The 16,291-nt window shown below is 42.8% G+C and overlaps 1 protein-coding gene across 2 annotated transcripts in view; it reads left to right on the forward strand.

Moving 5' to 3' along the window:
• The window catches only part of GDF9 (growth differentiation factor 9), a 49,449-nt gene extending 33,821 nt beyond the window's left edge, over window positions 1–15,628 (forward strand). The window contains exons 2-4 of one of the 2 annotated variants that reach the window (XM_083427060.1): window positions 6,229–6,341; window positions 11,548–11,873; window positions 13,510–15,628. In XM_083427060.1, the coding sequence (XP_083283186.1) occupies window positions 6,322–6,341; window positions 11,548–11,873; window positions 13,510–14,450 (1,287 nt within the window). In that variant the 5' untranslated portion in view covers window positions 6,229–6,321 and the 3' untranslated portion in view covers window positions 14,451–15,628. Of the gene's footprint in view, window positions 1–6,228; window positions 6,342–10,296; window positions 11,874–13,509 lie in introns of those variants that run through there. The other variant, XM_083427059.1, reaches the window with a different exon arrangement.
• Window positions 15,629–16,291: the final 663 nt, after the last annotated feature.

Genomic DNA, 16,291 nt, shown 5'->3' on the forward strand with positions numbered 1-16,291 from the left:
CGCTGTGGGTTAAACCACAGAGCCTAGGACTTGCCAATCAGAAGGTCGGCAGTTCGAATCCATGTGATGGGGTGAGCTCCTGTTGCTCGGTCCCTGCTCCTGCCAACCTAGCAGTTTGAAAGCACGTCAAAGTGCAAGTAGATAAATAGGTACCACTCCAGCGGGAAGGTAAACGGCGTTTCTGTGTGCTGCTCTGGTTCGCCAGAAGTGGCTAAGTCATGCTGGCCACATGACCCGGAAGCTGTATGCCGGCTCCCTCCACCAAAAAAGTGAGATGAGTGCCGCAACCCCAGAGTCGGTCACGACTGGACCTAATGTTCAGGGGTCCCTTTACCTTTAATATGTCAGATACCTTGAAACGAACAAAATTTAAAAACGCAATAAAAATACGCAGCACCATATAAAACATTAAAGCCTTAAAACAGACGACAACAACAAAATCAACATTAACAGAGTGAGGTTCTAATCCTAAACCTTATCGGGAAGCATGTCTCAATGAACTCCATGGGACATAGTTCTGAAGTGACATGTTTAAGATTGCACTGTAAAACACAGTTCATACTTTTAAAGCTGACTGGAATAAATGGAGTATCTGCCTCCAGTTTAAAAAAGAGGAAGTCTGGCAGAGCTTCACTAGCAAGCAGCTCCACAAACCGATCAGGGGTCAGCACACTTTTTCAGCAGGTGGCCGATCCACTGTCCCTCAGACTTTAGGGGGCCAGACTGTATTTTGAAATAAATATATGAATGAATTCCTATGCCCCACAAATAACCCAAAGATGCATTTTAAATAAAAGCACACATTCTACTCATGTAAAAACACCAGGCAGGTTCCACAAATAACCCAGAGATGCTTTTTAAATAAAAGGACACATTCTACTCATGTAAAAACACGCTGATTCCCGAACCGTCCATGGGCCGGATTTAGAAGGTGATTGGGCCAGATCTGGCCCTCGGGCCTTGGTTAGCCTACCCATGCCTGACATAAACACTGAAAAAGCCCTGATTTAAAAGAGCCTTTCAGCCTTAGGTTACTCATAGCCACTGTGTTAAGGATAATACCAAACACAGAGAGTAAAATCCACATTTTAAAAAATAAAAATAAATAGTGTAGTGCACTAAACAAATTAAATAAGGGGCTGATGCTGGTGAGTGCACCCAGTGAGTTTTCTAGGTTGATGTGAAAATACAGAGTAAGCTATGATGTACAGTTTCATACATTTTGAGAAGCAGTGAGCTTACTTTAACATCCTAAACACTTCGCCCATAGGGCCAAAAAGTGTTGTTGCATTTGCCAGCAGATGCATACCCTTTCTTAAAATAAACATCTGCAAGGACACCAGCAAGTGGACTGGGTTATACGTTTTAATCTCTGGATTTGATTATAACCATGGCCTGTGTTTATATATTTTAATCTTTGGATTTTATTATCTTTCCATTGCAGTTTGAGGATTTAACTAATACCTGCCACCCTCCTAGAACAACCTCTGACTAATGTCAGTATAGTGCTGTATGGTTCAAAGAATACAGCTTGAGAACTTTTGTCTAAAGATTTTGGAACTACATATCATCTTCTAAACCAAATCCTCACGTAGGGCATGCCCCAATTTTCCTTGTAGTAATGGGCATGTTTGCAGCCAGAATCACAATCTGCCTGTCCCCACTAGACTTCTCTACTGAGCTGCATATGACTTGAAGTTGCAGTAAGGAATGTTTTGTGATAAGAATCAAACCTTCACCAGTCAATGAGCATTACGGCAAGCAGGCTCTGCTGACAGCCTGGCATATGAATGGACTGTTTCTTGTCTAGGGAGAGCTCAGCAAATCACTGGCTTAAGTGGCTCGGAATTTGACTCAAAGGAAAGGATCCAACAGGTGGCATTATCACTGCTAACCTTGCCTGCCCCCACTTTTTTACCTGTTGCAACAGTGTCTTTTGGTTCTTGCATAGGACACACTTATGACCCTTCTTAAGTGCCCTAACAAGAAAGTAAATTACTGCTTTGCGCAGATTGCCGATAAAGCCTTGCAGTTAGGAGGGGGGAAATTAAAAGCTACTTTTGCAACAGTGCCATTCCCTTTCATTAGCAAAAGAAAGCAGATCTCATGAGGTCTGTGGAATGTTAAGGAATGCAGTAACTAATGGGAAGGAAAGCGCTCAACAGATACGTTTGCAGCAGTTTGAATTTTCATATGACAACCCTGTGAACTAGTATTTCAGAGGGTTACCTATGAAGAGAGAGAAAGAAAATGTGGTGGGTGGGGGGCAGCAAGTTCCACTCTCCTTAACAAATTCAAACAGGTAGAGCTAAAGAAAAACGCTCAATTCTGGGTTACCGAAACATAAACATAAAAATGTACCGTATTTTTCGCCCTATAGGACGCACTTTTTCTCCTCCAAAAATGAAGGGGAAATGTGTGTGCGTCCTATGGGGCGAATGCAGGCTTTCGCTGAAGCCTGGAGAGCGAGAGGAGTCGATGCGCACCGACCCCTCTCCCTCTCCAGGCTTCAGGAGAGCCCCACCGCCAGCCCCACAAACTGGGGGGGAGAAGCCTGACTTGGTTAGAAGGCTGGCGGGGGGGAGAAGCCTGCTCCTCCCCGTCGCCAGCCCCGCAAACTCTCCCGCTGTCCCCCGAATTGGTTAGAAGGCTGGCGGAGGGCTTCCCCCTCCTCCAGCCCTGCAAGCTCCCAGAGCGAGGCCAAAACTGCACGCAGCTTCGGCATCGCTCTGGGTCCTGTTCTGGGGGCTGGGGGAGGGGGGAAGCTCGGGCTTCCCCCACCCCAGCCCCGTGCCTGGGGGGGGGGAATTTTTTTTCCTTTATTCCCCCCCCCCCAAATCTAGGTGCGTCCTATGGGCCGGTGCGTCCTATAGGGCGAAAAATACGGTAATGTTCTAATAGATAAAATATATGCTACAGATAAATATTTGGCCAATGCAAAAGGCCAAAGAAGTGCAGAACTTCCTCATCTCACCTCGTTGCTTTAGGGGTCCCTTAGGCTGTGATTGGTTTAGAGCCATAGACATCCCTTCCTGGGTGTGCATAGCATCAGTCCTGTGTTATCTCGCTATGGAAAGGTCAGGGACACACTGCTTCCCTGCAGTCTAGATCTGCCTGACACGACTCGCTCACACTTCCGCTTGTCCCGTGCCTAGAAAGCATGAGTCTGAGAGGTTTCCCCCTTGCCCTGCTCTTTCCCAAGGAAAGCCCACTCTTTAGCTCTACATCGGAACAAATGGAAATCTGTAGAAACCTGATCTGTTTATTTCAACTGAGCACTGAAGAGCAGTTTTCCCTTGGCAAAAACCGTGGAACAAGAGGAAGAATGGATTAGCCCAATCTCTCGCTCTCCCCATCTCCATCTGCTCCACGAGACTGACACCCCCTTTGAGTCACACCAGTCACTTTGCCTTAGAAAAAACTGCTCAGTGAACTTTACTGGCCCACAGCCTGGTCACCCACCTTGCCCCTATGCTCAGGCTCCTGACCAACATCTGCAGATAGTTCAGTTAATGGAAACAAATAAGGATGACCAGAGTTTGTTACTATAATCAGTAAAGCTGTTTATCCCTTGATAGCTTTGACTACATAACACAGCACAGGCACTAAGCAATCCAGTAATCGCAAAGACAAAGTTTGTCTCCAGGTTTTCTGGAGTTTCGTATAGTGCGTGTTCGCACACCTGTGTGTATTAGGAAATTTTGGTTTGCAGTAAGATGCTGTAAGATTTTCAGGAGGATTTTTTTTTAAAAAAGAAAGAACCCAAATTCCCAATGAAACCATGTGGAAATGGGGAGGATTGACTAAGATTTGAATAGTGAGAAACTGAAACGGACAGATTCACACATCCCTATACTGAAGTCAGAACAGCCATGTTAGGGTAGCAACTATCAACCTTCCAGAAAGCAAAACTGAGGAGAAAAATGTTTTGGTATGAGAAATTGGGCTGACAGCTGTTGCTTTATTACACGCAAACTTTCAAATATAGAAGCAATACCCTTTTCCAGGATTCCTAATTGAATCAGCTGTGAAAAAAATCCATAGATAGAAGTTGTTCTGCCACCATTTGAGGGGTTGCAGGGGCATTCAATTTGCCAAATGTAATCCTGACCTTAAATTGAAGAAAGTAGGAAAAACCACTGGGCCAGTAAGAGACAATCTAAATCAAATCCCTTATGAATACACAGTGGAAATGAGGAACAGGTTTAAGGATTTAGATTTGGTGGACAGAGTGCCTGAAGAACTATGGATGGAGGCTCGTAACATTATGCAGGAGGCAGCAACGAAAACCATCCCAATGAAAAGGAAATGCAAGAAAGCAAAGTAGCTGTCCAACGAGGCCTTACAAATAGCAGGGGAGAGAAGGCAAGCAAAATGTGAGGGAGATAGTGAAAGATACAGGAAATTGAATGCAGATTTCCAAAGAATAGCAAGGAGAGAAAAGAGGGCCTTCTTAAACGAGCAATGCAAAGAAATAGAGGAAAACGATAGAATGGGACAAACCAGAGATCTGTTCAAGAAAATTAGAGATATTAAAGGAACTTTTCATACAAAGATTACTATAATAAAGGACAAAAGTGGTAAGGACCTAACAGAAGCAGAAGACATCAAGAAGAGGTGGCAAAAATACACAGAGGAATTATACCAGAAAGATATGGATGTCTCGCACACCCCAGGTAGTGTGGTTGCTGACCTTGAGCCAGACATCCTAGAGAGTGAAGTCAAATGGGCCTTAGAAAGCACTGCTAATAACAAGGCCAGTGGAAGTGATGGTATTCCAGCTGAACTATTTAAAATTTTTAAAGATTATGCTGTTAAGGTGCTACACTCAATATGCCGGCAAATTTGGAAAACTCAGCAGTGGCCAAAGGATTGGAGAAGATCAGTCTACATCCCAATCCCAAAGAAGGGCAGTGCCAAAGAATGCTCCAACTACAACACAATTGCGCTCATTTCACACGCTAGCAAGGTTATGCTTAAAATTCTACAAGGCAGGCTTAAGCAGTATGTAGACCAAGAACTCCCAGAAGTGCAAGCTGGATTTCGAAGGGGCAGAGAAACCAGAGGCCAAATTGCAAACATGCGCTGGATTATGGAGGAAGCTAGAGAGTTCCAGAAAAACATCTACTTCTGCTTTATTGACTATGCAAAAGCCTTTGACTGTGTCGACCACAGCAAACTATGGCAAGTTCTTAAAGAAATAGGAGTGCCTGATCACCTCATCTGTCTCCTGAGAAATCTCTATGTGGGACAAGAAGCCACAGTTAGAACTGGATATGGAACAACTGATTGGTTCAAAATTGGGGAAGAAGTACAACAAGGCTCTATATTGTCTACCTGCTTATTTAACTTATATGCAGAATTCATCATGCAAAAGGCTGGACTGGATGAATCCCTAGCTGGAAGGACAGATTCTGAAGCTGAGGCTCCAATACTTTGGCCACCTCATGAGAAGAGAAGACTCCCTGGAAAAGACCCTGATGTTAGGAAAGATGGAGGGCACAAGGAGAAGGAGACGACAGAGGACGAGATGGTTGGACAGTGTTCTCAAAGCTACCAGCATGAGTTTGACCAAACTGCGAGAGGCAGTGGAAGACAGAAGTGCCTGGCGTGCTCTGGTCCATGGGGTCATGAAGAGTCGGACACGACTAAACGACCAAACAACAACAACAACAGTAATTAAGCCATCCCAGAACACGAGCCTCTTTCTTGGAAATAACGAGGGAAGAAACTTAGGAAAGGAGTGACATTTTTATCAAGTTACAACTGGCAAGGAAAGGGGGTTATTTTATGTATTATTCTGCTGAAGCAAAACGGGGAGGAGGGAAATGTAAATTAATTCCTGGCTTGTCTTTCAGGGCACAGTGCCCTCACAAGACAGCCTATAAAAGGAAATTTTAAAAGTCATAAAACATCAGAAGCACAATAAAAACAACAGATTACTGTTCAAAACCATTAATTTAAACCACCAGCAGCCAAATGCTTTCAAGCATACCACATTAATGAAATGTGAGCTGGGATAAAAGCATCCTCAAAATTCTCCTGAAAACCAGCAGTGACGCGGCCTTACACATCTCCTTGGGGAGGCAGTTCCAAAGATGGGTTCTGCCAGTGAAGAGACGCATCACTGGTAGACTGCTTAGTCTTACTTAGCAGACCAGAGGGCAGGGTGGGAAGAATAGCTTTTCTCCAGGCTTTACAAAACAGCTCCCTTCTTTTTCCATTCAGAAATCATACAGTTGGTACTTACCTGGAACATGGGTCGAGATGTCAATCCTTGAAGAGCACTTCTATTGTTAAACTCTATGCAGCACTCTGCACATGGCCCAGGGTATTTTGGGGTAAGTGATAGAGAAATTTAGACAATGTAATAATAATTCCCAGCAGGCACTTAAATGTCTAAGGGACGCGGGTGGCGCTGTGGGTTAAAGCCTCAGCACCTAGGGCTTGCTGATCGAAAGGTCAGCGGTTCGAATCCCTGCGGCGGGGTGCGCTCCCGTTGTTCGGTCCCAGCACCTGCCAAAGCACTCTCGGGTGCAAGTAGATAAATAGGGACCGCTTACTAGCGGGAAGGTAAACGGCGTTTCCGTGTGCAGCTCTGGCTCGCCAGAGCAGTGATGTCACGCTGGCCACGTGACCCGGAAGTGTCTTCAGACAGCGCTGGCCCCCGGCCTCTTTGAGTGAGATGGGCGCACAACCCTAGAGTCTGTCAAGACTGGCCCGTACGGGCAGGGGTACCTTTACCTTTACCTTACTTAAATGTCAATGTATTGTCTCCAGGAGAATGCAGTTCCTCATCACCACCACTAGGAAGTCCTTTGTAATTATGCAAGAACAGGGATGTGTTTGTGGGTGTACCTGGGTACTGCGGGTGGCGCTGTGGTCTAAACCACTACGCCTCTTGGGCTTGCCAGTCAGAAGGTCAGCAGTTCAAATCCCCACGACGGGGTGAGCTCCCGTTGCTTTGTCCCAGCTCCTGCCAACCTCGTAGTTCGAAAACACACCAGTGCAAGTAGATAAATAGGTACCACTGCAGCGGGAAGGTAAACGGTGTTTCCATGCGCTCTGGTTTCCGTCATGGTGTTCCGTTGTGCCAGAAGCAGTTTAGTCATGCTGGCCACATGACCCAGAAAGCTGTCTGTGGACAAACACCAGCTCCCTTGGCCTGAAGTGACATGAGCGCTGCAGCCCCATAGTCGCTTTTGACTGGACTTAACCAGTCATTACTAGGGGATTTGTACCTTTAAGGAGCCTTCCAGTTAAAAGTGAACTGATCTCATGCTCTTCATATTTTGGTTTAATCCACAAAGGGTGGATTAAAGGGTGTAGACTTTCTTCATGGTGGCAAATGTTCAATTTGCATATGCCCATACTCTCCCAGCTTCTTCTTACACTATTATTAGAAGGCCATTTTAAGTAGCAGCTCACTGCAGGCTGCAATTCATGAACAGTTTTTATTTATTGTTTTTGCATATGGTGGAACTATTAACTACAAAGCTAGACATCTGTATTCCACCCTGCCTCACTTCGTTGTCAAACTCTCCTTGTGGCATGCAAATTTCACTATGATCCAAATTCTGAAAGCAGCTGTACTTTTTCAAAATCTGAAAACAGCTGGAGTTTTTTGGTTTGGTGTGTATGTTTGCGAATAGAGAAATTTCACTGGTGCACCCTCAAGAAGAGCCTCATATAATTTGTTAGTTACAGTCATGCCTGGGATGCCAATAAGAAAGTAAAGGAACCTGGCAATGGGAGCTCACCCTGTCGCGCTCTGTCCCAGCTCCTGCCAACCTAGCAGTTCAAAAGCACACCTGTGCAAGTAGATAAATAGGTACCGCTGTGGCGGGAAGAGAAACGGCATTTCCGTGCGCTCTGGTTTCTGTCACGGTGTTCCGTTGTGCCAGAAGCAGTTTAGTCATGCTGGCCACATGACTCGGAAAGCTGTCTGAGGACAAATGTCTCCCTCGGCCTGAAAGCGAGATGAGCACCACAACCCCATAGTCTCCTTTGACTGGACTTAACCATCCAGGGGTCCTTTACCTTTTTACCTTTACCTGGGTAGTATGTGTGAGTAACAGAACTCCCTCTTCTCATGCCCACTCCATGTTGCAGTCTTTAAAATGTTTTTGGTTTATTTCTGTTTTCAAACATATAACACCCTGAAAAAGAAAAGGGGTAGCATTAAAAAAAAAAGGGGGCGACATTCAATAGAACTACCATTTCTCACTCCTCCACCAGAACAGTACCCTGCCATTTTTAAAAATCTTGTTTCTTCTATTTATCTTTAGGATTCATATTAGTAAAACAAGAGAAGTGATCCCTCTTGCTACTGCATCTCCCCCATTTTAAAGCATTGTATATCTGTTACCCTGCAGCAAAGCAATCCATCCTTCAGACATTACTCAGGCTAGCCTGCTGGTGGATCTTTGTGAGCACAAGCACTATATTTACAAACAAAGTGAACAAAGTGAAAAATTTAAACATTTCCTGGAAGGTCCTCCGAAACAAAATGGGGAAAATGTTATCTTTGCAACAGAACTACCTTGATGAATTTCTCTGGATCCTTTTTAATAAATGGGTAATTTACAGATATTTGTAATGCATCAAAATATCCAGAAAAGCCCTTAAGGCTGCAGCATCCTTAGAAACACTCTGTATTTGCATTCCAAACTGAATATTCCTACAGTTACTACAGCGTCCCCTGGTGGCAAGAAGGTGCACCTGCACAATGCAGTATCTGTGTTTAGCAGGTTTGGACTAGATGAACCCAAGATCCTTCCAAGCTCTTTAATTCTGTTATCTCTGCAACGATTAACGCTACATTGGCATAAGTATATTCATATCAACAAACTGCATTGAAGTCATTTATGGCACAATGATCAACAACATAGGCAAAGCTATTTAATGCTAGCACTACAACTATTTTATGTGAAAATCTAATTCTGCCCATATCTTCAGTAACAATGAGGAAGAAATTTGTTTTGTTTTGCAGCTCAGTGCAAACCTATCTATTTCACACCTCCCAAAACAATGCTTAGGCTGAAATACAGTTATTCTTTGAAATTCACATTTCTTGAATTTTGCAATGCAGTTCTTTAATCAAAAACATGTTCAAAAATATTTATACTGAGGGATGATGTTTATAAAAATGTGCATATATATATGTGTGTGTGTGTGTGTGTGTGTGTGAAATTAGCACACAAAAATGTATAATGTTACAGAAAACTGATTGCAAACATGTATTTTAGTCAAGACCGCATACTGAAATATTTATATTAGGGTACAAAGATCAATAAAACAAAACAAAACACACACCTGCAAACTGATATGGAAATGTGGCAAACTGAATTATAGACAGGAAAAATGAGAAACTGAGATAAGCCAAAATTGACAGATTTGTCCAAACCTAATCTGCAGGTCTGCTTCAGAAATCAGTGGTTGAAATCTGTGGTCCCCTCTCACCTGGAGAACTCAAGCAACCTCTTTCAGAGGAGGCACACAAAGAAAAGCTTGCAGATTGTAAAAATATTATTCAAATTCATTTTAAAAATTAAATAAGGTTTCTGATGACAAACCCAGGGTTTATACAGGAAGCAGCAGTTCTTGGAAGAATTGGTGTTCTTGGTTGCATAAGGCTTTATGAATCAAGTGATCCAACTCAGAGGTTGCAATCCTATGAACAATTACTTTTGAACAAGTCCCACAGAATACAATGCAGCTGACTTCTGATTGGACAGACATGAATTCAAGCTGCACAGCTCCAATCCTGGTTTGTTTGTTTTTAATACTTTCACTGTGCTTCTACTCAGTCCTTTTTCCCCTAGAAAAATAGGTGCTGGTACTCACCATGAAGTTGTTACAGTAAGTGCTACACTTTTTAACAACAAAAAGAGGTGCCAGTACGGTGTATCCTTGAGTACCCCCTAGGAAAAAACACTGCTTCTACTCATATATTCGAATCAACATTTGATAATGGCTACAAACCAATAAAAACAAACTATGTAAATACTTTCAACAAATCAGAATAATAAGCAGTCATAAAACCCCCAAACTAATCTGATGTACAATACCTGTAGGCACATAGAACACACTGGGAACTAGATTGGAGTAAAGATGACTTTATATGCGGTGGCTTTCTGCTCAAACTTCACAAGAAACCTCTTAAAGTCAAGGGGTCTTCAAGAGCAGCATCCCATACAGTGGTGCAGTTAAGTAATTTTGGGCTCTGAACTGAATTGTATCACAGTTTCCCCCCCCCAACCCCTAAGATGGGAATGAAATGGGAATGAGTGTAGCAAGCCGGCACTCTCATACTTGAAAAGCCCTCGCGCTCATTCTGCTGATGAAGCCTGGGATTTCTGCCTCAAAGTCCCTCCCCCAACACATATCTGAAACCCAATCAACATTATATGGATTAGTCAATATTTTCTTCATTCCGGGTCAGAGAAATCTCTTTGATGAGATCCTCCTGGCGTTTATTTGGTTTAAACATGCTTAGTTGATTTTTTAAAAAGTTGTAGTTTCACTGGCCCATTATTACAGGCAGTACTAATCCCTAAAATTTTAAGAATTAAAAAACGGGCTACTTTCCTGGTTCCTTTTATTCCCTTTGGCTGAAAAGCAAAATCAAATAGTTAAGATCCCTTGGCTTTCCAGCCTCTCTCACGTTTCATGATGTCCTACACATATAATTGTCTTGTCTTGGAAGATGATGAGGTAAAATTCAGATCAAAGACCAGCAACCATATGTGACGGTGTTGTGCACAACTATACAGTGGTACCTCGGGTTACATACACTTCAGGTTACGGACTCCACTAACCCAGAAATAGTACCTCGGGTTTAGAACTTTGCTTCAGGATGAGAACAGAAATCGTGTGGCGGCGGCAGCAGGAGGCCCCATTAGCTAAAGTGGTGCTTCAGGTTAAGAACAGTTTCAGGTTAAGAACGGACCTCCGGAACGAATTAAGTACTTAACCCGAGGTACCACTGTACAATGAAATGTTGCAACTACAGTACTAAAACTAAGCACATTTCCAGAATGAGGTACAATTTAGTTAATTCGGAGCAAGCAAAACAGTACAATCTATGCAAGTCTACTTTGTAGTAATCCTTATTTAGTTCAACTGAGGTTACTTCCAGGTAAGTATATATAGGGCTGCAGCCTTACTTCCAGGTAGGTGTGCTTGGGTTTACAGCATTTGCTATACTTACCTAGTTAGCTTAGTTAAGCCTTGAAGTGGAGAAGACCTGGCTTAGCAATCAATTTAACAAGCAGAGACACACGGTGGAGTATTAAGATGATCAGTAAACTGGATTATCTCATCAGGTGTATGTTTTTTCCTTTAATGCCTTGTTAGAAAGGAATTACACCTGGATATTATTTAAGAAACCAGAACTGACCAGACCAGAACTGACTGACCAGAACTGCATGTGGAAAGGGTGGTTTCTTTGCTTCGACAAATCCCCATCATGAAGATTTTTGGGGAAGTACTTGTTTGTCTGTGGTCTCTAAGGCTACTTTTTTATGGTGTCTTGTGTTCCCTCAGTCCCAAGGATGAAGGGGGATCTCAGACATCACTGGTGTCAGAAGCCTCTGAGCTGCCTCCAGTGTTGTTATTTTGTCCAGATGCAGAAAATGGCTATGGCCAGTTGCCTGCTCCTTCCAAGTTATTGTCTGACCACCATCAGCAGGAGTTGGGAGATTGTGTGCCAGGGCCACGACTGGATTCCAAAGCCCTCAGATACATGAAGAGGCTTTATAAAATGTCTACTACCAAAGAAGGATTCCCAAAGATAAACCATCTCTATAACACAGTCCGACTCTTAACTCCATGTGCTGAAGGCAAGCACCTCACCATAGGGCAAACAAAAGGTAAGTGAGGAGATATTTGATGACAATGCCCCCCCCCCAAAAAAAAACACCTCACATACACGCACTTGATGTTTGGGGGTTGAATTATTATCCCATCTGTAGATTTCTTGCCCTTGTAAATCAATTGAATTTCTGTACTGTTCTTCTTATAACGGTACAAACAATACAATTTGCTGGTCCTATATTTGTGCCTGTGTAGGTATGCAACATTTAGAGGTCAATAAGCTCTCTGGTCAAGTTCACATGGATCTTCTCTACGAGTAGTTCATGTTTCCAAGCATGTAATAATGGGAATTTATCATTTTCTAATGTGTATCTTCACACTGGATTTCTATTACGGGATTTCTAATGTTACTATTGGGTGTATATCCAAAACTGTATGAGTTTTGTTTAATTATTTGTGGGATAGGCCAAGTGGGGATTGTAATAAAGCCAATCTTAATTTTGGCAGAAAACTCGGAATGGGCCTGGTCATCTGGCCACAGTTTGGATTACTGTAATGTGCTCTTCATGGAGCTGCCTTTGAAAAGTGCTTAGAAACTGCAACTTGCTCAAAGAGCTGTAGCCAGACTGGTGATGCGCTGGTTATAGGGAACATATGGCTGCTTCTGGGCACAATTCGAAGTGCTGGTTGTCACATATCAAGTCCTATGTGGATTCAGTCCAGGCTAACCAAAAGACCATATTTCTCAAGCGAACCTGCCTGAGCTCTTAGATCTTAGGGGAGGCTCTTCTCTTGGTCCCACCATCCTCACAAGCATGCTTGGGACACAGGAAGAGTGCCTTCTTGGTGGCTGCTCCTAAACTTTACAACTCCCTTCCTAGAGAAATTAGACTGGCTCCTTCCTTGTTGTCCTTATGCTGGCAGGTGAAGGCTTTTTTTTTTTGCAACAGGCTTTTGGGAACTGCCCATTTTTAAGAAAAGGGATTGAGCTGCGATGTTTTTATTGGAATGATATGTATGTTTTATTAGATTGTGTGTGCATTCAATTGTTTAATGATTGCTTTCCCCCCTATGTTTTTAGCTGTTTATACTTTAGCTGTAAGCTGCCTTGAGTCCCTGTTAGTGGAAAAAGGAGGGATATAAATAAATACAATAATAATTTTGGTGGCATTTATATAGATCTGTTTAGCACTGTGTGTGAGCACTGTTTGGATTTAATAATTTGTAACAATTGAGCCCTAGTTAGGATCCAAGCCTTATTAGTTGTACCTTGGATCCTGAACACCTTGCAAGTTGAACATTTTGGCCCCCAAATGCCGCAAACTTGTAAGTTAGTGTTCCGGTTTGTGAGTGTTCTTTGGAACCCAAACATCTGATGTGGCTTCTGATTGGCTGCAGGAGCTTCCTGCAGCCAACTGGAAGCTGCGTCTTGGTTTCTGAACTTTTTGGAAGTCGAACAGACCTGAAAAGTCAAGAGAAAGAAATGCACGTTTTTGGCCCCTCTAAAACATTCTGGGGTTGCTCTAGGAATATACTGCATCTTTGCCTTACTCTAAATTGAATTGAAATCTTCCTTGATACTTATAATGCTATGGGAAAGCTGGAGTTGTGAGGAATTTGCTGCTTAAATAACATAATATTATGAATAGATTGCTATCATTGGTACAAAGTGTTTTTTCTTTCTTTTGGCAGGAGACCTTCATTCACCAGACTTCCTCTTCAGCTTGGACCGTGTTACTGCTTTGGAGCACTTAGTCAAGTCGGTCTTACTCTACTCATTTGATAAACCATTTCCTAAATCGTGGGCTGTTATGTGTACAGGTAATCTAGTTGTAAAGGCGGGTGGTGCCTCTGGTCATGCACACCCCAATATTGAACATGTCACGACTTTCCACTTTGAACTTGGACGCAAACGGGCTGAGATTGATGTGACCTCTTTTATCTGGCCTCTGATAGCCTCTAACAATAGAAGCGTTTACATGGCTGTGAATATTGTTTGCCCGAATGACCAGCCCTCCAACTCCAAACAGGATCCCTTTAATATGACACGGGCATCACTTTCTCTTCTCCTGTACCTCAATGACACCAGTGAGCAAACTCACCCTACATGGGATTTTCTCGAGCACAAGAGAAGGAACTCCATGCGAGCCAGGCTGGCAAGGGGTCCTTTCGCAGGTCTCAGAGGAGAGGCAGGAAAAGACTTCAAACAGAGCGCAAGAAAGCCTCGTCACCGAAGAGATGGAGATGGGCAAGAGAAAAGCAAATCAGTTTCCATAGACAACTTACGTAAGTACTACGAACGTTTTCTTTTCCCACAAAATGACTGTAAGCTTCACAACTTCAGGCTGCGATTCAGCCAGCTGGGCTGGGACAATTGGATAATTGCACCACACAGATACAATCCTCGCTATTGCAAAGGTGACTGTCCAAGAGTACTTAAGCATCGCTATAGCTCTCCTATGCACTCGATGGTACAGAACTTCATACATGAAAAAATAAACCCCTCTGTCCCCAGGCCCTCCTGCATACCTGCTGAATACAGCCCCATGAGTGTCTTGGAGGTAGAGCCTGATGGATCAATTGTGTACAAAGAATATGCAGATATGATTGCTACCAAGTGCACTTGCCAATAAAGCCAGTGCTGATTTATTAATAATGTGATATTTTCCCTTAACAGTAGAAGGAAAGTAACCTGTTGGTTAAAAAAAAAGAAGACTTAGAATGGAGTACTGAGGCAGGTATTTTCAGGACAGCATTTCATTAGCCCCCTCTGATTTGAAAGAGGAAAAGTATGGGCATAAGGAGGTTTCCTTGTTATCTTTTTTCTTCAAAATGGGGGGGGGGGGAGACATGAATTGTGAAATGTTTTGGCTAGGGGAAGAGTGGAAGCGCTGTTTCTCTAGATAAGCAAAAAAGTAGAATGCCTGTCCTTTCATGCCACTTTTGTAGTGTTCTTCTTTAATCATGTTGAAAATATTTTTTATTTTGAAGAAATTTTATGACAAGTGTTTGGGCGCAGAAGGTTTTATTATTGCTAACTGCTCAATCACTTAATTTTAATAAGTACTTTTAGTGATTGAAACTGGTTGTCTGAGACAGCTCCTGTTCTTTATTATGATGACTACCAGATGTAAAGGTTTGTTTAAAGCAATGAATAACCTTTTGTTTAACTTTGAAGGCTCTCATGTTACAAAAGAATGTAATTGTAAAAAAAAAAAAAAAAAAATGTCCTAGTTGTGTGTCTAGGAAATACCTTACTAGGGTGGCTAAACACATGACAAAATCCAGTGTGATGACACATCTGAGTGGGCAGTAACCTGTAACCTGCATGCTGCAGATAATACATGCAGCTTTCTACATGGAACACAGGCATGACTTCATGCAAGTTTCTTGCTAAGTTCTACACAGAAGTGCCTTCAAACGGATCGGGGTGGGAAGTGGCCCATATTACTGTCAATTGAATGGAGGGCGTTGGGGAGGAATCTGTTGAACTTGTCCATGAGCCTACATCAGATTGGATTGATGAGCTCTGTTAAATATGGCATTCAGATATGTTCAAATGCTTGCTGTCTTCTATTCTGGTTGGTTTATGAACAGGAAACAAAATTCACCTAAATACAAATTAAAACACAAAGTTACATTCTAGTGTAATAGTTAAGCGTGTCTGTAAATGAAAAGTAGGTGGGTTTTCCAGTGATAAGCTAGCTTAAAGCATTTTAATGATTCCTTTCTTCTGTCGAGGAACTGAAATTCTGTCTGAATGTATTTGTAAACCTGAACACTTGCTGGAAATAAATGTGAAGCAGTTATAGCTTGGCTTGTTTGTTTGCTCTTTCCAGGGAATAATTGTGATTCACTCATTTTATTTAACAGGCCACTGACAACCCAAGTTCACGATCTCAGTTAAAGGGGAAATGCCGCCACACCAAAACAAGGTAGTGATTTCTAAACCCTTGGGTGGGACTCCCCAGACATGTGAACTAACTAGCTAACTAAAAACAGAACACAAATAACTTATGGGATGTTTAAAGAGAGATAAGAAACCTCTATAACTCATCGGCTACATGGAGAGGAAACTTTGGGGTTCCCGCTGAACACCAAATCCCCCTCTTTGCTCTCCCTTTGTTTAGGGAGGCAGCAGATGGGGGGGGGGACAAAGAGGACAGATTGCTGCCCAGTCGCAGCTAAACTAAAATCCTGGATTTCGCCATTGTTTTCTATAGACAGTTCTCACTGCCGGGGGGGGGGGGTCTAAAGGAACTGGAAGTTCAGATTGACTACTATAGCCTTGTTCGCATGTACAAAAAATGGTGTGAGAGCTTAACTGCAAAGGGAAAGTTGGTACACTATGACAATGCATGGTCCTTTGAATTCATGTTCTTTTGAATGCATGCATAGGGCTTGTGCGTTGAGCAATTAAATCTGTGGTTGGGGAAGTTGAAACATGGAATGCTGGTGGTTTGGGGGGTGAACA

The sequence above is a fragment of the Podarcis tiliguerta genome, assembly GCF_965153285.1.
Source record: "Podarcis tiliguerta genome assembly, chromosome: 2".
In the NCBI taxonomy this organism is placed as follows: domain Eukaryota; kingdom Metazoa; phylum Chordata; class Lepidosauria; order Squamata; family Lacertidae; genus Podarcis; species Podarcis tiliguerta.